At 45.0% G+C, this 25,269-nt stretch overlaps 1 protein-coding gene across 2 annotated transcripts in view; it reads left to right on the top strand.

Moving 5' to 3' along the window:
* Positions 1-25,269, top strand: part of LOC110505402 (AT-rich interactive domain-containing protein 1B) — a 223,576-nt gene that overhangs the window by 31,942 nt on the left and 166,365 nt on the right. For both annotated transcript variants that reach the window (XM_036962211.1, XM_021584599.2), the window contains exon 3: positions 15,957-16,106. In XM_036962211.1, the coding sequence (XP_036818106.1) occupies positions 15,957-16,106 (150 nt within the window). The remainder of the gene's footprint in view (positions 1-15,956; positions 16,107-25,269) is intronic.

Here is a 25,269-nt window from a genome sequence, read left to right as displayed (position 1 = left end):
ACTTTTTAAAGAACCGCTCTCGTGGTGCCCCAGATCCTAATGAGTTAATTGTTACATGATTAATATAATCGGGTAACAATTAAACCTAGTTAGTTAATTAATTAGATAAATAGCAGTCTTCAGATGAATGTTAAAGTCAAGTCACGACAGGTGTAAGTGTGTGTGTTTGTTTGTATGTGTGCGTACGTGCATGTGTGTGGGTCTGCGTACATGCATGTGTGTAGTGAGTTAGAGATACTGTATGTCTCAATACAGAGACTAGAACAATGGCTCAGTCAGTTTGGTTGGTTGGTTGGCTGGTTGAAAGCAGGCCAGTCTATTCTGGGTAGAATGCTCTCGTCCCCCTGCTGTACTGCTATATTTAACCTGGCCTGATGGTCTGAGTTATAATGTGTCTCGCCAAGTTTTGTTGCCCACATAGTGAGAGGACAGATGATATTGAAGAGGACAAACAGACTTCATTCTTTCAGATTACATTTATTTAAAAAATGTATGCACCCATGCGCACGCACACACACACTCAGACCCAATGTATAATTTTTTTTACCCCTTTTTCTCCCCAATTTCATGGTATCCAATTGGTAGTTACAGTCTTGTCTCTACAGACTCGGGAAAGGCAAAGGTCGACAGCCGTGCGTCCGTGCCTCCAAAACGCAACCAACCAAGCCGCACTGCTTCTTGACACAATGCCCACTTAACACGGAAGCCAGCCGCACTAATGTGTCGGAGGAAGCACTGTACACCTGGTGACCGTGTCAGTGTGCACTGCGCCTGGCCCGCCACAGGAGTCACTAGTGCGCAATGGGACAAGGACATCCCTACAGGCCAAACCCTCCCCTAACCCAGACGACGCTTTGCCAATTGTACGCCGCCCCATGGGTCACCCAGTCGCGGCCAGCTGCGACAGAGCCTGGACCCGAACCCAGAATCTCTAGTGGCACAGCCTTAGACCACTGCGCCACTCGGGAGGCCAGACCCAGTGTATTCTGAAGTAAATGCTGTACACAGTACGACCCAGTAATCCACACTGTTCATAAAGCAGTGGAGACTGCTTTATGAACTGTGTCATTTAAACTGTTTTCATTATTTACTCTCCCATTCTCATGTTCAATATTAGCTTTCCACTATGTTATTCTCATTGTTGTCCCTGATTATAGCTGGACCCCAGGGTCTATCCAGCGTGGCTGTGTGTGTGTGGGTGTGGTGTGTGTGTGTGTGTGTGCAGACTGACTGAGACTAGAGACCACGTCAGAGACTTCCTTGCTGTAGGCTGCTTCTGGCTTGCTCTGATGACATCAGCACACTCCGGCTCCACATACAACAAGATCTCATAGTTTCCCTTTGAAATTCGACATATTATGAATGCTCGTGTATTTTTGATGCATTAATTCAGGTTACAGGGTTCAATTACAGGGTTAACTCTGGGTAGTTACTAGGTTAAAACAGAAACAACTCAGAGGGTTAAGTTTAGGTATTAATCCCGAGTGGTTAAGGTTAGGGTTAAAACAACCCGCTGTTTACATCAACCATCATCAAGTATTATCATGGCTTGGTAGAGCATTGTGAATTGCGGAGGCGCATTGCGATCATCAGTGCTAGGTTAATCGTAGACATTTTTGTTGCGGTGAGCGCCGAGGAAGGCATATAATCGACATTTTCGGAACCTTTTCGAGCGTCTGAAATCGCCATCTTTTTGCAGTGACCGGGCTGCCTCATACACACAGGCATCAGAAACCTACTCTAGCAGAGGAGAGGGATTTTGTGAAAAAACACACGTACACAGGCTAGCCCTCACACACGTATACATGATTGGGTAGTGGACGGGCACACAAGAGCCGGGACAATACCCGTATCGCAATATTTATTTTCATGGCAAAAATGGTTTGCTATAGCTTGGAAATTAAATAAATGTGACTCTGGATGACAAGATAATGTTTGTTTCCAACATTAGGGCTGTTTTTCTAAAGAATTTAAATCTGATTTGTGTTTTGTTTCCTTGCTACGATACTAACGAGGGTCGCGATATTGGTATCGTCCTGGCCCAAATGCACACACACACATACACAAAACAAACTCCACACAAATTCCATTTTGGTCTATTGAAAACAAGGTGAAAGACCATAGGGCCGGAATAATCAGCCAAATAAAATGAGTTGTTGTCCCTCGCTATGGCCAAGGGAAGCGGACTTCTAAATGTTATAATTATCGGAAATATTTCTGAAATATAACCAACTGAAAAGTAATGAGTTTATATCTGGAGACGTGGAAGCATTTGAATCATCAGATTCATCTTTACAGGATAAAGAGCAAGACAAACGGAGACTAGGCGATGAGAGAGAGGGTCAAAGATCCAGACAGGGCTGTCTGTGATGTACTGCTACATGACAAGCCTCTGACTGTCTTTCCCCCATGATGCATTGTGCTCCCGGCAGGCAGAGGGCTTGGTGTGCTGTAGACAGGCTTGCTGGATGGTAGCCAGGCAACGTGACGTCACAGGCCTGCGTCGGTGGCACCCAGGATGCCCTAGTGGCTGTCATGTATCGTGTGTCTGTGTGTCTGTGTGTCTGTGTGTTGTGTTTAGGCTGAGTGTTGGTTCACCATCCAGGTTACTGCTTGTATCAGTACTCCCTCCCACTATGAATTGTAGTGGATAGGTTGGCTAGGGGTTTACCTTTACAATTCATGGCCCCAGAACATCGATCCCCTCTCCTCTTTTCCCAGTGACAGTGTGACTGGGCCTGCTGTGGCAGGGATGCTTTTCTGCCTCCTGTATAAGTGTCTGTGTGTGGTTAATCGCTGTTGTCTGGAACAGTGACAGGTGTGTAGATGAGTTCTATCCCAGGTTTAGTCCTCTCCCTGGGGAGGTAGAGCTGCCATGACCACCCCTTAGCCTGGAGCACTCCAGTGAGATGCTGGGAAAGGACTGGGAGCTCCTACAGGTATTAAATCACACACACACACACACACACACACGCACCCGCACCCGCACACACACACACGCACGCACGCACGCACGCACGCACGCACCCACACACACACACACACACACACACACACACACACACACACACACACACACACACACACACACAGCTCCAGCCCCAGCTCTCCTCAGCAGGCTCACCCAGTAACCCAGCAGTCTGGCGTCAATGTAAATGTTTTGTCTCTCCCACCTCTCCTTAAAGCACAACTGAACTATGTTTTATCTCTGAAGGAAAGCCTCCGCCCTCAAGCAAATGTGGACCTGTGTTCAATTAAGTGTGTGTGTGTGTGTCTGTGTCTTTGTGCGTCAGTGATGTGACAGAGGCAACATTGGTCCACAGGAGGCAGAACAAACAGCGCAGGGAGCACGGCAGAAGGACCTGTCGGATGACAGGACTAGACAGGTATTTCTTTGGAAGTGGAATGAACTTGAAAGTAAAAAGGCTGCCAATTCCACTGTAATTTCCTGTGATGTCAAAGTTGGCAGACAGAAAGGAAAAGGAATTTGAAGGAAACATTAGCGTTTGATGTGTTGGAGGGGGGGGGGGGGGGGGGGAGATTGTCTGTGAAATGAAAGAGGTAAAATGTGTCAACAAGCCAGGGAGGAACTATTACCAGTGGCTGCTGCTGCTTGTTCTGACAAACTGACTTTCCTCTGCCAAGTTAATAGAATCCAATCATTACACTGGAGTGGAAATGTGGCTGTGGCCAGCGTCCATTCTTCCATTGGTGAAGATCTCTGTCCTTTCTGCTAGCCTTTTCTTTCCACTGCTACTTTCAGAGCTTCTCATTCAAAGAAAGGTTGACTGAAGCCCTTTCCTCTCTTCTGTTCGTTCATTTCATCTATGAGGTATGACGTTACCCGTTTTCTTCGTTCCTTCCTGCACCATAAAATGTTGGATCTCACTCTCCCAGATGGGTTCCCATCACCTCTGTGCCGTGGCTATTGACTGCATGGAATTAGCCAGGGTAATTTATGGCATTGATTGAAATGTGTTTCTGCCCTGGTGAGGAACACTTTGAGCCGCTGGAATCACTTAGGAACCTGGTGGCTGTCTGGGGGGATAATGTACTGAGCGCTGGTCAGCCTGACGGATGGCTGAGAGGGACACATCAATTACACCCGGAAAGTCAGAGAAGATAGGGATCAGGGCCGGTGGGGGCCCATGGTGGGGGCTTGTGGAGGATGGTGGGGGCCGGCGGTGGGGGCCAGTGGCTCTTTGAAAGGCATTTTGAAATGTTGAAGGCTGCTCTTCAAAGTCCTCCCTCTCCTCCATCCATCCATCCCTCTCCTCAGGGACCAAGGGCATAATTTCCAAACCACAATTAAAACAGGAGACATTATGAGGGATGGAGACAAGGATAGGAGAAATGAAAGATAGAGGGAAGGAAGGATGGAGAGAGAAGAGGACTGTGGTACGGTGCAGCTGCCAGGAGATGTACGGAGGCTGATTAATTAAGGTTCCTCCCACTGCAGAATACATGAAGTTTCAGGATCAATTAATTAGTGGGAACCCTGCGCTCGTCAATGACTCTAATGGCCTGTTCTCATTTGTTATTTTTATTACCATACTGTTCTATATGCCCCAGCCAATCAGCCATGAGGAGCGGGACGCCATGCGTCCATTAGCGACAGATAAAAATGTCTTTGCACGTCGTCCCTCACACAGCCACTTTATTGTTTTTCCATTTGAACCCAGCGTCAGTTGTATCGAGGTACATTCAAATGTTTTTGCAGTCGCTTGTGAAAAGTGTTAGAATAGGTCAGGAATTGCTCCTGTTTTGACGTTGTCATCATTTTTGTGGAGATTAGTGGGAAAATGCTACTGTAGCTCTGTCTAAATTGGTGAATTGAATCCAGAGATTCCACATACCCTCCCCTATGCTTTGGATTCAGACAGACTTCAAATACAATCACTAATGGTGTATAGTGGTGGGTGTACATTCACTCTGTGTATCATAATGGCCAATGACTTTCTGATAGCTGATGGCTCATTTCTCCCACAAACAACAACACTCACTGGGGTATTTTGCATTGCCTTATTTGTGCTGAAAGCCTACAAACAGCAGGACAGAATGAAAATAGTATCTGCCTTTTAGCATTGAGCCAGATGGAAAGAGAGTGAGCGAGAGAGAGAAGGGTGGATAGAGAGACAGAGAAGTGGAAGTATAGAGTGATTGTGTGTATAAGAGAGAGTGGGGGGGGGGGGGAGAGAGAGACAGAGGAGAGAGAGATGTTTTATGTCTCTGTAGTTATGGGTAGATTTGTTTCTCCTCTAATTGGCAGTGCTAAGATTAATCTTCCTCTTGCTCCAAATTACAGATTTCTACAGTTCAAGTCTAGCTCATCAGTCCACTGTTTGTCTTGCATTTAGATTGGCTTAAATATGCTGAGTGTACAAAATGCTGGCCTTCTAGGCAGAGTTCCTCTGTCAAGTGTCTGTGTTCTTTTGCCCATCTTAATATTTTATTTTTATTGGTCAGTTTGAGATATGGCTTTTTCTTTGCAACTCTGCCTAGAAGGCCAGCATCCCGGAGTCACCTTTTCATTATTGATGTTGAGACTGGTGTTTTGCGTGTACTGTTCAATGAAGCTGCCAGTTTAGGCATCTGTTTCTAAACTAGACACTCTAATGTACTTGTCCTCTTGCTCAGTTGTGCACCGGGGCCTCCCACTCCTCTTTCTATTCTGGTTAGAGCCAGTTTGCGTTCTTCTCTGAAGGGAGTAGTACACAGCGTTGTACGAGAGCTTCAGTTTCTTGGCAATTTCTTGCATGGAATAGCCTTCATTTCTCAGAACAAGAATAAACTGATGAGTTTCAGAAGAAAATTATTTGTTTCTGGCCATTTTGAGCCTGTAATCGAAAACAAATGCTGATGCTCTAGATACTCAACTAGTCTAAAGAGAGCCAGTTTTATTGCTTCTTTAATCAGTACAGTTTTCAGCTGTGCTAACATAATTGCGAAATGATTTTCTAATGATCAATTAGCATTTTAAAATGATAAACTTGGAATAGCTAACGCAACGTGCCATTGGAACACAGGAGTGATGGTTCCTGATAATCACTCGTATTTCATATGTCACAGTGCTTCACTGGTACGTATGCTATGACGCTGGTAAAGTTGTCTCGCACACCTGACACACCTGCATGAGCAACACAATTCCCCAAGCTCTGGGACAGTGCTGGTCAGAAAACAAACTAGCTAGCTGATGGATGCAAACAATGTCGTCCCCGTCACCCAATTTTCTCCCCCAAAGATCTGCAAAAACAAAGCAAAACGATATCTGTTTCAGTAGCTAAATACAGTTGAAGTCGGAAGTTTACATACACCTGAGCCAAATACATTTAAACTCAGTTTTACATAATTCCTGACATTCAATCCTTGTAAAATAAATCCCTGTTTTAGGTCAGTTAGGATCACTGCTTTATTTTAAGAATGTGAAATGTCAGAATAATAGTAGAGAGAATGATTTATTTAAGCTTTTATTTCTATCATCACATTCCCAGCGGGTCAGAAGTTTACATACACTCAATTAGTATTTGGTAGCATTGCCTTTACATTTTTTAAACTTGGGCCAAACATTTCTGGTAGCCTTCCACTAGCTTCCCACAATAAGTTGGGTGAATTTTGGCCCATTCCTCCTGACAGATCTGGTGTAACTGAGTCAGGTTTGTAGGCCTCCTTGCTCGCACACGCTTTTTCAGTTCTCCCCACAAATTTTCTACAGGATTGAGGTCAGGTCTTTGTGATGGCCACTCCAATACCTTGACTTGGTTGTCCATTTTACCACAACTTTGGAAGTATGCTTGGGGTCATTGTCCATTTGGAAGACCCATTTGCGACCAAGCTTTAACTTCTTAACTGATGTCTTGAGATATTGCTTCAATATCTCCACATCATTTTCCTCCCTCATGATGCTATCTATTTTGTGAAGTGCACCAGCCCCTCCTGCAGCAAAGCACCCCCACAACATGATGCTGCCACCCCCATGCGTCACGGTTGGGATAGTGTTCTTTGGCTTGCAAGCCTCCCCCTTTTTCCTCCAAACATAACAATGGTCATTATGGCCAAACAGTTCTGTTTTTGTTTCATCAGACCAGAGGACATTCCTCCAAAAAGTACAATCTTTGTTCCCAAACTGAAGTCTAGCTTTTTTATGGCGGTTTTGGAGCAGTGTCTTCTTCCTCGCTGAGCGGCCTTTCAGGTTATGTCGATATAGGACTCGTTTTAATGTGGATATATAAACTTTTGTACCTGTTTCCTCCAGCATTCATCTCTAGGAGACAGAACACGTCTCCTTCCTGAGCGGTATGACGACTGTGTGGTCCCATGGTGTGTATACTTGCGTACTATTGTTTGTACAGATGAACGTAGTACATTCAGGCATTTGGAAATTGCCCCCAAGGATGAACCAGACTTGTGGAGGTCTACAATTTTTTTTTCTGAGGTCTTGGATGATTTCTTTTGATTTTCCCATGAAGGTAGGCCTTAAAATACATGCACAGTTACAACTCCAATTGACTCAAATGATGTCAATTAGCCTATCATAAGCTTCTGAAGCCATGACATAATTTCCTGGAATTTTCCAAGCAGTTTAAAGGCACAGTCAACTTAGTTTATGTAAACTTCTGACCCACTGGAATTGTGATTTAGTTAATAGTAAGTGAAATAATCTGTCTGTAAACAATTGTTGTCATTGTCACGCCCTGGCCATAGAGAGGCTTTTATTCTCTATTTTGGTTAGGCCAGGGTGTGACTAGGGTGGGCATTCTATGTTCAGTTTCTATGTTTTGTATTTCTTTGTTGTTTGGCGGTGTGGTTCTCAATCAGAGGCAGCTGTCTATCGTTGTCTCTGATTGAGAACCATACTTAGGTAGCTTTTTCCCACATGGGTTTTGTGGGTAGTTGTTTTCTGTTTTGTGTGTCTACACCAGATAGAACTGTTTAGTTTGTGCCGCTTTGATAATTTTTGTTCTAGTGTTCGGTTATAATAAAAATCATGGACACGTACCACGCTGCACCTTGGTCCTCACCTTCTTCCACCAACAGCCGTTACAGTCATGTACGAAGTAGATGTCCTAAACGATTTGCCAAAACTATAGTTTGTTGACAATACATTTGTGGAGTGGTTGAAAAATGAGTTTGAATGACTCCAACCTAAGTGTATGTAAACTTCTGACTTCAACTCTTCATCTTAATCCATCAAATGTAGAAAACAATATTAATATTTGGTTGATGGTTGGGGATGTTCTGGTCAAGCCAGTAGTCAGAATATGAAACTCTCTTGGGGCAATATTGCTAGGTTGTTTAGTTCGCTATCTAGCTAGTTAGCTAGCTCTTTATTTTCATGAACTGAAGTCTGATTTTAATTGGAAAATAGCAAGGATAAATCAGGTGCAACTGCTTGGGTTGTGGCTGGCTGGCAGGCAGAAGCAGCAGTATCGCCATCCTTTCTCCCCTGCCTCGGGGATGGTATGTTGGGGAAAATGTTGGACTACCTAGCTAACATTTTCTATCCTGCTTGTTTGATCCTGATCTTATTTCAAATGCTCACAGAGCCGTTTTCCCATTCGGTCGAACAAATTATGGCATTTTGCCAATGCGGTTTTGGCAAATACATGATTAGAGGCTGTTGTGTGCGTTTGTTTGCAGACCTTTGTTGACAGCTTCGACAGTGCTACTGACGGTAGTGGTGGTGCTTGGCTTGTGCTTTCAAATTATATAATATATTTAGCTATTTTACGCCTCAAATGAAAAGGTTATTTGACGCATCAGATAGTGTTATTTGACGTGTATCTTTTGACACACAGTGACCCGAACAGCCATCCATTCTGCGCTGGTCACACTCCAGTAGCGCCTGATGGAACTCCACGGGTCACAATGTCAATGTGAAAATCATTTACAACGGCTTTATATGACTAAGGTAGCATTTACAGTCACTAATCTAGCAGTGTGTTCTATGGCAATGTGCAGTATAATCTGCTGTCCTAATGTCAACTACTAATGATATGGTGCCGTGTTTGACTAGCAATGTGTGGTTTGCATTCACAGCGTTCAAAAGTAATTGACACAAGTTATAGCTTGCCTCTACACTCTGTATGGTGATAAAAGAGAACTTTCAACGGAAGAAAATTGAATTAAAATGGCCCAAGATAACATTCTAGCATCAGGGGTATTGTTACTCTTTTAAAATTGATTGATGCTTTGGGTCACATGTAAATGGAATTTAAGATAGCTCTCTCTGAAATTGGTTGACTCCCAAAGATTTCCAGTATTTCCAGGATATTGTGGGGGTAGAGGGTCAGAGGAGAGGTAAGGAGGTTTAAAGTCTCCCCCCCAGGTTTTAAAGAGACTGGGAAATCCTTCCCTCCTTCCTTTCCTAGCTGGATCACAGGCGAAATTCCTCCTCCCTAAAGACCAGGGCTTATTCAAACATTTTCTGCTCACATCTCCTTTCTTTCGTTTGAGTGTTTTTTTTCTCTCCCTATTTTTCTTGGCCTCAGAATGGGGTCAGCAGTTTAGTGGGGAAAACATTTGAATCGGTGGCACCAGCCCAGAGCTTGGCGGTGCACGGTGCTGCTTACACATTACAGAGCGGTATTAACCTCTCCTCTCTCCTCAGACATCTCCATTACAGCCCCTGTAACAACACAGCCGCACCGTACTACAGCCAGTTAGCAATAAAGACCAACGATACAGCTAACTGCCTGCCCAGGTTTTTATCCATCGATTGAAGCGTGCTAGAAAAGAGCAGAGGCACAGCACAGTGTCTCTCTCTCTCTCTCCCTCACACACACACACACACACACACACACACACACACACACACACACACACACACACACACACAGAGCAGCCTCTGAACGGAGGGAAACAGGAGCCAAGGCTAAAGGAGAACAATACAATACAACCACACGCTGTCAAATTCCCTCAATCAATGAAATACTATTAGCTCCCACTCATTCAGCCAGTTTCAGTCTCAGGCTGCATTCAAGCTGCAGATTTAGTGTCGATAGTGTCATCAGGTAAATATGAGTCCCTTTTAGGCTGCAGCGCTGTTGATTTAGACTGTTCAATGAAATAGAATGGAATAACCAGCAGTATTTTATTAGGATCTGCATGGGCTGTTTCTGAAGCAGCAGCTACTCTTCCTGGGGTCCACACAAAACATGAAACATGGCATAAAACAGAACATCAATTGACAAGAACAGCTCAAGGACTGAACTACACAAATGTTAAATAAGAACAATAGAACCATAAAAAAAGGCCCTACTGACATTTACACACATTGCTGACAGTCACCCACACATCAGCACATATACATATGCCTGAGTTATTGCTGATGTGTATAATGTTGACTCATCAGTGTACATAGACGCACAAGCTTTGTTCAAAGCTAGTGGTAGATCATTAGTAAAAATAAAGAACAGTAAAGGGTCAAGAAAGCTGCCTTGAGGAATACCACACTTGACATGTTTTACATTAGAGAAGTTTTCATTAAGGAAAACCCCCTGTGTAACATGAATGCATCAGTTATAGGTATAGGGAAAACTCTGGGCTCATGTTATAGACTACAATTAGGACTCAGGGTTTTTCTTGGTCAGTAAATGTGGTCAGAAAAAAACTGTTAATGCATTAGTAATTGCACTGGTGATAGTAGAGACAGAGTAGAAAGGGAGAGAAGAGAAGAACAAGATGGAGAGACAGAAAAATCAAGAGAGACAGAGAAGTGGGGTCGAGAAAAACGGAGAGACGGAGAGAGAAGAAGAGGGGAGAGAGAGAGAGAGAGCGAGAGAGAGAGAGGAGGGAGAGTGGAGATCAATGGAGGCAGTTGGAGGTTAGTCACCTTGGCAGCCACGGTAGGCCATGTAATCTCCCTCTATGTTTAATCATGAGCCCAGATTGTTGATCGCCTCAGCGGGCCGGCCGCATCTCATTTTGGGGCTCACTGCCACTCCGGCACGCACACACACTCATGCAGGGGGAAATGAAAAGGAAATCGTGCACTTATCTACCGCGGCTCCACATCACCAGCCTATAGTGCTTACTCAGAGAAACACCTAATCGTATCAGCTCCTCACCTGACGTGGCGTTGCTGGCTGATGGGGCTTTCATCTAGAAGCAGCCTGATAACCTTTGTTAACAGCTCTGTCTATGAGGTTGACTCAGTACGCACACCTGGCATTGAGAAAGTCAATGGTCTTTCATCTGAGGTCAAACTGATAACCTTTGATAGCAGCAACCCTGCTAGCTTGCTCAATGTACCCATTCTGCATTGACATGGTGTATTATTAGCCTAGCTGTACTGTAGCTTATGGTGTTGCTGGTGATGTCCAGTTCTCTTAATCTCTGGTCTCCCTCTCTCTCTGCCTCTCCCCACCCTCTTTCTTAGCCTTCTCGCATCTCCCTGTCTCTTTCCCACCCTCCCTCTCTCTCTGTCTCTGATGTGCTTGCAGTGTTGTGATCCGTAGCGAGGGCGTTAGCGTGCTAATGCTAATACAGTCCTCTGTATTCCCTTCATGTCTGTTCTGGGTGCTTACGGCTCCAACACCGCTCTGGTTGGTTGGATCCATATGTCACTCAAATGGGCAACCTGTGCTCTGGCAACAGCCCAGTTGCCATCCAGCCGTATCGCCACAACGATAGAATTAAGAAAATTCTGTATATGCTCATTGGCCCAATTGAATTACAAGCAGGTTTTTCTATCCCCCCCCCCCCATAGGGTTCTAAATGGGTTGTCGTGGTGATGGCTGTCTATTTTCTGGCTTCGTTCTCTCATGACTTTTGTTTTCATATGTTTTTGATGGTTTGTTTGGATTCTTCTGTGGCATTGCCCTTTTTTTTATTGGTCTGCGTTTTTCCTGTTTGAAGCCCGAGCCTTGGATTTTATGATATCAGTATTACATTTTATGGTGAATTATTTGCGTCACAAAACATAAAGGCTGTCTGTTTCTATGAACACCCGTCTTTCATGTCCTGTTAAGTTTTAGGATCTGTATTTTTCACCTTTATTGCATACGGCTGTGCGCTATTGACTGAGAGAGTCTGCAGGACTCAGCAAATATTGGAACAGATACTGTGTGGTGCTTGTCTAGTCTATAACAGACATATTCTCATTCATACTGTACACAGAACAAAAATATAAAACGCAACAATTTCAAAGATTTTACTGAGCTACAGTTCATATAAGGAAATCAGTCAATTGAAATAAATTCATTAGGCCCTCATCTATGGATTTCACCTGACTGGGAATACAGATATGCATCTGTTGGTCACAAATACCTTTTTAAAAAAAATGGCCTTCACAATAGACCTGAGGATCTCATCACGGCATTTATGTGTCTTCAAATAGATAAAAATGCAATTGTGCTCCCTCAACTTGAGACATTTGTAGCATTGTGTTGTGGGACAAAACGGCACATTTTAAAGTGGGTTTTTATTGTCCCCAGCACAAGGTGCACCTGTGTAATGAATGTTTAATCCACTTCTCTAATCCACTTCTTGATCCACTTCTTAACACCGCTCAGGTGGATGGATAATCTTGGCAAAGGAGAAATGCTCACTAACAGGGATGTAAAACAATTTGTGCACCAAATTGAAGAGAAATAAGCTTTATGTGCGTATGGAACATTTCTGGGTCTTTTATTTCATCTCATGAAACCAACACTTTACATGTTGCACTTATATTTTTGTCCAGTGTAGCACACTGTTAAGCTCTCAGGAAACACACCTGAATGCAAACATGAGCTTATGTATGTTGTCTTCTCCTCCTCCTGGCTGAGCCAATCAATACCATGGCATAACTACACATGACATTATTATGACAGTGTTCTTCATACTACTGTGTAGTGTAGTACTTGCCCCACCATACATAGGCCTATTATCGCTACAACAAGGCCTCCTGAAAAGAGGTTTAGCATAGCAACATTTCAGCTCACAGAGTAGACCTACCTATAAATGCAACTAATGCAGTCAGACAGGTTGCTGCTTGTTGAGGTTTAATTCTGTCTCATCTGATCTGTCTGTCCTATAGAAAGGAAGGGAGCAGGCAGCCCACGGTTGTCGTCAGGGCTGAATCACCATGGAGGATAAGCCTCGATACCAAACCTGTCCTGTCTGTTAGCACCTGACAATGACTAGACAGGGAAGGATCGTCAACATAGTGTTGAGTCTGGTTCTCATTGGCTTTAATGGTGTGTGTGTGTGTGGATTGCTTTTAGGCTAAATAGTGTGCGTTTGTTTGTTAATGCATGTGTGTGAGAGTCTATATAATATGCGTGGTGTATGTATATGTGTGTGTGTTTTTATACAGACTGAACGTGGGATGTCTCATTAAGCTCAGTAGACGCAGTGAGATCAGACACACACACGTAGAACACGCACGGACACATACGCACAAAAGCCATGTCAAATATATACTCAAAACATCAGAATTCAGATTCAGAAAACGTTAACGTCCTCAGAGGCAATTCATCTTGCGGCAGTCATAAAAACATATCACATCTACAAACGAACGTGTCCGTTAGGTTTCCAATATATTAGACTGTGCACTTTGGACAGTATCAGGTGCGTACTGACCTGGTCTTTGGCCTGCTCGGGTTTCAGTCCGTTTTACCACTGGTTTATCAACTTTATGAAGAGGGTTTGGGTGGACCGTCACTCCCACGCTCATTTAAAGGATCAACTCTGAACGCTCCCACTTTGATCTGATACAGACTCATAGCGACTGTTACTAGTGAGATCACAGTAATATCAGCATCCTAAAAATAAATCAGTTATTTGTGGAGCCTGCTTGTGTCAGGGAGGGATGTTTCAAATGAAAATGTTTGGAGCGTGCGTGTGTCTCTGAGAACTCCTTACATCTGGGATATTCAAACTGGGGTCCGTGGCCCCCAAGCTATTACAGGGGGTCCGTGGCCCCCAAGCTATCACAGGGGGTCCGTGGCCCCCAAGCTATTACAGGGGGTCCGTGGCCCCCAAGCTATTACAGAGGGTCCGCAAATAAATTATTCAAATGTTTTTATTAATATTGCTAGTAACAGAATAAACAAAACACATTTTGAATTACATACAGTACCTACAGAAGAAAATAGGAGAATATCTTTATTTATTTTACCCCCAATTTCTTGATATCCAATTGAGATCTTGTCTCATCGCTGCAACTCCCCAAAGAGCTCGGGAGAGGCGAAGGTCGAGTCATAAGTCCTCCGAAACATGTCCCGCCAAGCCGCGCTTCTTAACACCTGCTTGTTTAACCCTGAAGCCAGCTGCACCAATGTGTCGGAGGAAACACCGTTCAACTGACGAACGAAGTCAGCCTGCAGGCACCCGGCCTGCCACAAGGAGTCACTAGAGCGCGATGAGCCAAGTAAAGCCCCCCCGCCAAACCCTCCCTTAAACCGGACGACGCTGGGCCAATTGTGTGCCGCCCTATGGGACTCCTCAATTGTTGTCACACAGGAATATCTTCCTTCTAATGATGTCAAAATTATTTCTCAACTCCTAATATTGAGCAAAGTACACTCATTGGAGACAATTACAGTCACTGGAGTATCTGACATAGGCTTTAAAAGAAAGCACCCAGGAATACCAGTCACTGTAAGTGTGACTATCTACTAGTAAGCTTTCTTGACTAGCGAAAATGGGTAAGGGTGTTAATGCGTTCGAGTTAGCCTATTACATAGAAAGTTATATTAGAGTTGACGCTCCCTTTACCATCTCCCAAATCTATTCATTTAAAAATGTTGATGACTTCTCCTTGCCATAATAATTCACCTGATGAAACATTTTAAAAAATTCTTTGTGATGGTGGGGGTCCCTGGTTTTCCTGGGCGGGGGCCTCTGGTCAATATTAGTTTGAAGACCCCTGCCTTACATCAGTTTGTACAGTGGAACTCAGGAATGAATACATGCGCTGAAATGGCCACTTATGCCACATTTAACGACGGTTAACAAGCTCGTGGCCGGGGCTGAAAAGAATTCAAGGAAAACATGGCAAGAAAAGTGTCGTCAGACTGACTGGCAGCAGTAAACGTTTGGATTTCTGGGGCAGAGTAAACCGCGTGATGCATGTGTGCGTTTGCTGGGGCAGCTGCTCATTAGAACGTGTTACGTAAGCAGAGTTCAACATTGGGAAAGAGGGATGGAGGGATGAAACGAAAGATTGTAGTGAAGGGGTTGTGTTTGATGGCACGCGGGGCGGTCGGGTTGGGGAAGCTACTCGTGCATTCCAAAGACAACAGCAGTTATTTTCCTGGCTCCCATCACCACGACATCGAGGAAATCCTCAGAGAGGAGGGAGAGAGCCTTTCATTATGTCGCCATAAAGCCCAACACGGAGGGATCAACACTGGGACAATACACGGATTAGCCCAGTGGTGTTGGCACACGTTGGGGAAACTAATACACATTTATGGACACGTTTCTGTGAATACACACACAGACAAAACAAAGACACACACACACACACTTAGTAGCCTTGTGTTAGTGTAATGAAAACCACAATGCGTCTCTGGGAATACCTAGCCCATAGGTAGTGTGAGTCTTAACTGCTCTCTCTCAGCCATGTTTCCTCTATTACAGTTATGGCCTGGTCTGGGCTCACAAAACAGAACAACTTATACAGTCTGTCCCCCTCCCTATGTGTGTTCTGGCAGGGGGAGAGCGGATGGAGGGAGGGAGAGGGGGTTGGCACGAGATGGGACATGTGAAGACCCCAGTTGCTCTGTGACTGGAGTTGGCAGGGGAGCATGGCTAGAATGGTTTGTCACAGTTGAAACAGAGCTGCTAACATGATGTGGCCATAAGTCAACCATGAATAGATGGAGGACCTGGTTGAAGCATAGAGGTGGGTCCAGGCTCCTCGGAATGCTCTCTCTGGGGAAGGAGGGTCAATTAATGCCTGATTGGTTGTTCCAGCAGAGGGGAGGTGCTAGCAGCTCTAACTATTGTGTGATTGGTTGTTCAAGCAGGTTCCCCCCCAGTACGGCCAGCAGGGTATGGGAGGATACAGCCAGCAGCAGCAGGGAACACCTCCGGGATCCTACTTCAGCCCCCCCCAGCAGAACCCCACCGCCCCCACACAGCCCCCCTACCTGCCTCCCCGCGCCCCACCCCAGCAGGTAAGACCTCACTTACAGTCAGAGAGGGGGTAAATGTAAAACAGACTGAAGATCCGTGTCTAAGGGACACTTCATCCTGTTCTGTTATCCCAGAATACTTTGCTCCCACACAGACCTCTTGCGGTGTGTGTGGGCAGAGAGTCTGGCTCTGGCCCGGAGGTTTGATTTGTCGTCCAGATTATTCATATGGGCTATTTCTGGCATTCCCTGCTTCCTCTACTTTACTTCCATTCAAACACACTACACACCAGACCTCGAAAATACCAACTTTTCAAATACTCAAGGTTGTCAAATATAGTTTAGAGTTTAAAGTAAAAGGCAACTATTTTCTTTGATAGTCGAATACAGGTCCAGAAAAACAAATCATATTTGAAGCTATTTGAATATACACTGAGTGTACAAAACATTAAGAACACCTTCCTAATATTGAGGTGCACCCCCCTCCCCCTTTCCCTCAGAACAACCTCCATTCGTCGGGGCATGGACTCTGCAAGGTCCAGGCCCTGGCGTTTCACATGGATGCTGGCCCATAATGACGCCAATGCTTCCCACAGTTGTCAAGTTGGCTGGATGTCCTTTGGGTGGTGGACCATACTTGATACACATGAGAAAAACCCAGCAGCGTTGCAGTTCTTGACTCAAAACGGTGCACCTACTACTACTATACCCCGCTCAAAGGCACTTAAATATTTTGTCTTGCCCATTCACCCTCTGAATGGCACACATACACACTCCACGTCGCAATTGTCTCAAGGCTTACAAATGCTTCTTTAGCCTGTCTTCTCCCCTTCATCTACACTTGATTGGAACTGGATTTAACAGGTGACATCAATAGGGGATCACAGCTTCACCTGGATTCACCTGGTCAGTCTGTGTCATGGAAAGACCAGGCGTCCCTAATGTTTTGCACACTCAATGCAAGTTATTTGAAAACAAACAAATATTTATTGGATAGCGGCCAAAGATTTGATGAAGAACCAAAAACTACAACAGTTAGTTAAACGAGTCTAAATACATGATCATAACCCTGGTTTGGAGGGCTCTTTAGGTATGAATTCTCGATAGAGCCTATAGCCTAGAATTACATACGAGGGACATGCAGTCACCTCAACATTAGAGTAACATTAGAGTAAAACCACGTTTGCAGCTTCAAAATGACTAACAAATGTATTTTCATAATGAGTGACATAAGGTCATGCAGTAACACTTGAGATCCAGTTCCCTGTTCCCCATAACTTTGATTATGACAATAGCAATATTGTCGTTACACAGGACATTGGAAATGGCTTTATAATTGCATACTAATGTAGTTATTACATAAGTGGAGTAAGGAACAGTCAGTATTCCTCTTGTGTACAGTAGTTACAAAAACTCTGTTCTTTGCTATGCAATTCAAATGCAATTACCTTTGGTCAGGTTTATGCAACAACACGCTAGTAAAATGTTGCTCCCAAAGTCATTTGTTTTATTACACAGGCACAGGAACAGTTTAAAGGGAAGTGTTACTGAGAATTCTAGCAGTAACAAAATATGGCTATTAAGTGTCAAAAGGATAGTAAATATCCCAAAACTGTCTTGAATCAACTACAGCCACGCTAGGTTGAAAATCATGTCATTTAGCATTATGAGTAAACCATCCCTTTAAAGATGGTATAGTGCCCTCAACTCTGGAGCTCGAAGCCAGTGCCACTGCTTTTTTTTCATTGTTCCCCTCTAATCAGGGACTGATTTAGACCTGGGGCACCAGGTGGGTGCAGTTAATTATCAGGTAGAACAGAAAAGGTAGAACAGAAAAGCAGGAGGCTCCGGACCTCGTAGGGTCAGAGTTGAATACGCCTGATATAGTGTGTGTTTGAAAAATAACACTTACGCTCAGATGCCTCCCTCTGAAGTATTTTCAGGTATCATACAATTAATTGCAGTTTTCTACCTTTTCAGTGACATGTTGAAAGAGTCATACATTAGCAACATATTTATACTTATCTGTACAATATCATTGGTTGATTGGTTTGACTTGATTATGTACACCTGGGGCAATGGACATTCAGGAGAATTGACATTTATGAAAATGTTCAGATAGAAATGTATTGCCTAGATCAAATTCGACTGTGAGATAGATTCATTATTTTTCTATCTTCAACATGCAGTTCCAGATACAGCCCTGCCATTAGTTGAAGGCGGCCAATCCAATAGTTTCAGAACGGCAGTCACCTCTGAGATCTATATTCCAATATTTAATTTAAGTAGTTGCTTTCTCAGGTCTGTATTCAAATAGTTTTGAAAAGTAGTCACGTTCTCAGGTCTGTATTCAAATAGTTGTAGTCACCTCCAAAGTAACAATTGTTCCCTTGGAATAGTTACTTTCCACAAAGCACAGCTAAAACTATAGTTATCCCAGGTCTGCCACACACACACACACACACACACACACACACACACACACACACACACACACACACACACACACAGACAAACACAGACAGACAGATGTGGTTGAGTCAGTGTGGGGGCGCTCCAGGATTTTAGTGAGAACTGAGTTCTGCAGGATATGGCCAGAGAGAGAATGCAGTCAGTCAAGGATTGCATGTTTCTGCCCCTTTTACAACTCTGGTTGCATTTCAACTACTTTGGATTACACAGTCCAGTTGAGGCTTTCTCAATGTTGGCCGCAAGGTCAACACTCTCTCTTTCTCTCTCTCCCTCTCTTGCTATCTCTCTCTCTCCCTCTCTTGCTATCTCTCTCTCTCTCTCTCTCTCTCTCTCTCTCCCTCTCTTGCTCTCTCTCTTCTTCCTCCTCAGACTCACTAATCAAATCCTTTATCTGAGTTTCTTCTCTTCTGGCTAGACCTGTAGTGTCTCCAGACTGCAGGTTGGAGCAGGGTGAGGTGGGCCAGCCAAGCTCAAGGCTTTTTTTGGATTGAGCCAGCCAGCAAACAGCCCTCTACAGCACACAGCCTCCGGACCTATGTAGGGTTCTAAAGATTTAGTGTCAAATATTTTTAGGCCATTGGAGGATGTAGAGTGGTCTAAGAGGGTAAGGGGTAAAGATGGATGATCATTTCTGTAAGGTTACTATATGAAAACCGACCTGTGAGCGAGCGTGTGTATGTGAATTACAGTAGAGAGAGTCCCACCGTTGTCACCCCGATGCCATTGTGGCTGTGTGAAATCCTTGTCTCATGTCAGCTCCCAATCATAAAGAAAGGTCAACATTTGACCTTTTCACAGCTTTCTGTGCCGATCAGTGGAAACACACAAACACAAAGCACTGTGAGAGAGATTAGGATGTTATTGTGGTTGTGTACCCTCTCTCATGACCTCTAGTTACCAGAGGAGGGAAGTTCCACCCTGTGTGATTTGGGTGGTTAGCCGTTCCACTCAACATCTATTAGGAAGGTGAAAGGACATCCTTCACTTGATTGAGTGATTGCAGCTTCTCTGACCATCATATTGGCTGTGAAACCCAAGGTTCCTACAGAAACACGACTATTATCCTTCTTTTATATCCCCCTGAAGGGGAAGTGTGCTCTTTATTGGGGTGTGTTTCACTGGCATAACCCTGGCGATGGTCGAAAGGCTTTCTGGTTCTGACCCGTCAAAGCTGTTACTTCAGAACATCTCAGAAATGCATCTGTCGTGATGAAGGGGAATGAACACCCTGGGTCTTTGTTATATTCTCAAGCAATTAAAGGTGCAATATGCAGAAATCGCTCCGCCGTTTCCTGGTTGCTGAAATTAGAATAGTTACAGTTTATGTGACAAAACAAGCAATGTATAAGTGTAGAGAATCGTTGTACCATCTAAACCGCTGTTAAATATATTTTCAGCTGTTTGAAGTTGGTGTACAAAGCCATAAGAAATGACGCAAAAACAAAACTTAAGAACGGGAAGCCTAGAAATAGCTCCCATAGAACAGATCTTCTTAGCCTAGCTTTCAATGGGAATGACAGATGATCTATAACTCACATTTCTTTGTGAATTTGGTCAGCTCACCCAAAAAGTTACATTGCAGCTTTGATGAATTGCTGTTAGCACTCATAATAGCAGTTTCTCTGTCTGAAGGGTTGCTCACCCGTCTCTCACCGTTTTATTGCTGTCTGTCAGTAACTCTTCTTCGTCTTTGTCCATCAGTTTTGTTAACACAATACACGTTCCTCTCTGCCTACTTTGCTAGGAAGGTGTGTGTGTGTGTGTGTGTGTGTGTGTGTGTGTGTGTGTGTGTGTGTGTGTGTGTGTGTGTGTGTACTTGTGTGTTTGCGTGCATGACTGTGTGTGAGTGTGTGTGTGCAACTGTGTACTTGCTTCCTCGGCAGATAGACACCTTTCCCTCTCGGGCTGCCATACTTTTATTTTCCTAGGTAGCTAGCTGGTATAGTGTGTAGTGATTGAAACATCCATGTCCTGTTCCTATCTAGGGCCCTTATCTAACTGAAGGAGGCAGAGTGTGACAGGACTACTCCAATGTGGGGATTTGTCATGTTGTTCACAATGTTACCAGGCAGGGTCATCGATTGGTTACACCTTAAGCGGTGTCACTCTCAGGAGTGACACACAAAGATTTCACCAAGGAGAATTGTACTGCATTGCCCCTCATTTCTTTAGTGAAAGTTTCCGGTCTGTTCCTCTGTGAGACTGCTGATCTCTAGGGTGGTTTCCTGTTTCCTGTATTACGCCCAATGACTTCCTGTTGTCTCTCTGAGGGGTTTTAGCCCCTCTACTCTACTCTGCTGTACTCTGCTCTGCTGTACAAAGCTCTACTCTGCTCTACTCTGCTCTGCTCTACTCTGCTCTGCTGTACTCTGCTCTGATGTACTCTACTCTGCTCTACTCTGCTCTACTCTGCTGTGCTCTACTCTGCTCTGCTCTACTCTACTCTGCTGTACTCTACTCTGCTCTGCGGTACTCTACTCTACTCTGCTGTACTCTGTTCTACTCTGCTCTGCTGTACACTACTCTGCTCTACTGTGCTATACTGTGCTCTACTCTACTGTGCTCAGCTCTGATGTACTCTGTTCTGCTGTACTCAGCTCTGCTGTACTCAGCTCTGCTATACTCTGCTGCACTCTGCTGTACTCTGCTCTGCTATGCTGTACTCTGCTGTACTCTGCTCTGCTCTGCCGTACTCTGCTGTACTCTGCTCTGCTCTGCTGTACTCTGCTCTGCTATGCTGTACTCTGCTCTGCTGCACTCTGCTGTACTCTGCTGTACTCTGCTCCGCTATGCTGTACTCTGCTGTACTCTGCTGTGCTGTACTCTGCTGTACTCTGCTCTGCTATGCTGTACTCTGCTGTGCTGTACTCTGCTGTACTCTGCTCTGCTATGCTGTACTCTGCTCTGCTGTACTCTGCTCTGCTGTACTCTGCTCTGCTGTACTCTGCTGTACTCTGCTCTGCTGGGATTTATTCTGCTTTGCTCTGCTGTGTTCCCATCTTTCTCTCTCTCTCCTCTATCACCTAATGACACAAGGTTAATTAAAACACAGTCACCTTCGCTGGCTGCTCATCTTCATCGCCACTCCTGCTCTTGCCACCGTCCACCAGTCTGCCACCGCCGGTTTAATCATGGCCGCGGATAACACGTCTCCCAGCGCACCGCACTCGAGGATGCCACGGCAACAACTGACTGGGAGAGGGGGAAGGGAGGGATGGAGGGCCATTCAAAGTTCAATGTCATTAATTGGTCAGCATTTGAATATTAGCTAAGAACCGTTAATTAACTGGATCATAAAAGCGCTGCTACAATTCGGAGGGGGTGGATGGAGAGAGAGGGAGGGAGGGCGGGCCTGGGAGAGAGAGGGCATATGGGAGAGGGAGCCGGGTGCCGGGCGATAAGGGAGACCCATCCATGGTAAAGGTCTGGCCACTGTAATTTGCGGGAGCTGCTTTAATTGTCGTAACCTTTTAAATGGCATAGTTTATCAGAGTCCTCTAAATGTCCCTGCGTATCGCTAGGCGCCAGCGCCACGGCAACCAGCACAGCGCTCCCGTTGGCTGCCCGCAACAAGCACTTAAGCCTGATGAGTTTAGAAAAAAAGGAGGATAGGAGAAAAACGGTTGCTTCCATTTTTTTTGTCAGTTGGATTGTGTTTTTAGTTGTGTGTGTTTTCACCTCTCCGCTGACTGACACTTGCTAATTGCGTGACTGGAATGTGCCACCGTGTTTTTCTGATTTATGTTTGTTTGTACCATTGTGATTCAAATGCAAATGGTAGGTGTTTTTTTGAAGGGTCAGGACAATCTTAATCACGCTGGAAAGGATAGTGTTTAGCACTATGCACCCCAGGGGCCTCATTTAGCACAACAATTGTTAGAAATGCCACTAAATGTTCCAGCACACAGAGTTTTGAAAAATACACGGATGCACACAGAATTGTTGGACAATCACTGATGAGACTGCCAACAGTGCTATTGTTCTGCCATCCTTGAACAAGGGCAACAACGACTGTATGGAAAACAGTACTAGTTTTGGTGAATACTATGTTTCCCTTACCCACATAGACGCCAGGTTTCTGGCATCCATATATCATTCCACACTGTTTAAATGAGGGACAGAACCAGCGGGAAGGACAGAGGCCTGTTCTGAATGGTTCGTCTGAGGTCTGTCTGTCTGTCTGTCTGTCTGTCTGTCTGTCTGTCTGTCTGTTGGGATCACAACACAGAGAAACAGTCTCATCTGATTCCTCTCCACAGCTGAATGACAAGTCAGAATACAAGCAGTACCAATGACATGTTCAGTTAATACAGTACTGTCACATCAAGACTGCTCCCAGGGGGACACAGGGATGCAAAGGAGGGAGGGAGGGAGGGAGGGAGGGAGGGAGGGAGGGAGGGAGGAAGAGAGAGAGAGAGAGAGCTGATATTACAGGACGGGATGGGACATGGGGGGGCAGGGGGGGGTAGTGTGTGTTCCCTCTAGTGGGGGTTTTGTGATAAAGGTCAGAAGGATTGGTGCACTGCTCTGGGCTGCTGTTTGGTGAGAATCCAATCTGAAGGACATGGTAGTAGAACAGATCTGGACAAATGGATCAATTAAAATCCCAGGAGAGGAGAGGGGGAGGTCCCTCCCTGGCTGGTTCTCTGTCACTGGGCTGGGTGATGGTTGGAGAGACAGGCTCTGCTGCTACAGCATACTACAGGCCTTCTCCACACACACGCGTATGTACACACACACAGGTATGGACGCATGCACAAAGACACACACACAATGGCACACCCAGTCAAATACAGTCAGATATGTGTGTGTGTGTGTGTGCAGACACGTATCGTTTGGAAAGAGATCACCACATATTAGCCTTTACACTAAACAAAAGCTGTGAAGTCAATCTGCCAGTCAGTCAGTCTGCCAGTCAGTCAGTCTGTTTTTATTCCTACTGTAGAGAGACTGCTGTATCGTCTAGCAGTCCTGTCTGATCCAAGCTGCCAGTTTATAAGCAATCTAGTTGATTTTCTGCATTACAACCCTTAATAAGAGCTGGCAGTTTCTCCCTGGCAACTCCTCTCTCTCTCTCTCTCCTGTATTATTGTTCAGCTGGCTGATTGCTTAAATGATGGCGTCCCAATCCGAAGTGCCATTGTTGTCTGTGCTAATGACGTGCAGGAGCCATGAATATGGATGGCCCGCATCTCCCTCTCCCTCCCTCCCGCTCTCCCTCCCTCTCCTCTCCCTCTCCGCTCTTCTCTTCTGCCTGCCTGTCTTTGTCTGTCCCTGTTCCCTGTTCTCTGTCGTGTCTCTGATGTGCCGTGCTTTGTGTACACAGACGCGTGTTTGTATTTTTAAACGCCGCGATTTTCACATCCTCAGCTTTAAATATGAACGCTAAAAATACACCCCTCAATAATCATCAGGAACAGGCGCGCACACACACACACACACACATACACACATACACACACACACACACACACACACATACACACACACATACACACACACACATACACACATACACACACACACACACACACACACACACACACACACACACACACAATAAAGCAGAGATGAGAGGTTCCATCAGCTAGCCAGTGTGTGATTCAACACAGCTTGGCTGTTGGAGGTGTCACTGTCTCTCTGTGACACTCCCATTACTCCTCTATGTCTCCTGTGTAGTACAGTACGCTGTTCTCCTGTGTAGTACAGTACGCTGTTCTCCTGTGTAGTACAGTACGCTGTTCTCCTGTGTAGTACAGTACGCTGTTCTCCTGTGTAGTACAGTACGCTGTTCTCCTGTGTAGTACAGTACGCTGTTCTCCTGTGTAGTACAGTACGCTGTTCTCCTGTGTAGTACAGTACGCTGTTCTCCTGTGTAGTACAGTACGCTGTTCTCCTGTGTAGTACAGTATGCTGTTCTCCTGTTCTTCCCATTCAAATATCTTTCTCATCTTTCTACCTCTCTCTGTCTCTTCCTCTCTCTCTACCTCTCTCTCTCTCGCTCTCTCTCTCTCTTCCCCTCTGCCTCCTCTCCTCTCTCTGTGTGTAGGGTTGACAGGCATGGGGAGGTTGCCCAGTGGAAATCAGAACTGGCTCTCCTCAGGGGGCCAGGGATGCGCTGGGGCCACGGGGCTTTTTAAAGACGCACAATTAAGCTTCATTTTGTATGAATATTAATGGCGTTGGTGGCAGATCTGTAAGAGATCTGTGAAGGTGTGGGAATGACTTATTCATCTGGTAGTCGTGAGGTGCCTGGCAGGAGAGAGAGGGAGTGAAGAATGGGATGGAGAGAGAGAGAGAGAGAGAGAGAGAAGAGAGGGCTATGACACTGACAGAGATAGCCTTTCTACTGGGTTAGAGGAAGAGTAGGTTTATTTTTCTTCATTTGTTTAATTCATTTATGAATGCTCTCTATCCGTCTCCAAGCCCTCAGACAAATAGCCTATTGACCAATTATCAGTCTATATATGCAATATTACCTCATGTTACGCAGCTCTACACACGGCTGTCTAATATCATTTAAACACGGAGGATATTTTTGCAGAATTCTGCATGCAGTCTCAATTTGGTGTTTGTCCCATTTTGTGAAGTCTTGGTTGGTGAGCGGACCCCAGACCTCACAACCATAAAGGGCAATGGGCTCTATGACTGATTCAAGTATTTTTAGCCAGATCCTAATTGGTATGTTGAATTTTATGTTCCTTTTGATGGCATAGAATGCCCTTCTTGCCTT

The sequence above is a fragment of the Oncorhynchus mykiss genome, chromosome 25 (genome assembly GCF_013265735.2).
Source record: "Oncorhynchus mykiss isolate Arlee chromosome 25, USDA_OmykA_1.1, whole genome shotgun sequence".
NCBI lineage: Eukaryota > Metazoa > Chordata > Actinopteri > Salmoniformes > Salmonidae > Oncorhynchus > Oncorhynchus mykiss.
Note: the sequence above shows the minus strand (reverse complement) of the source record. Positions and strands in the feature narration are given on the sequence as shown.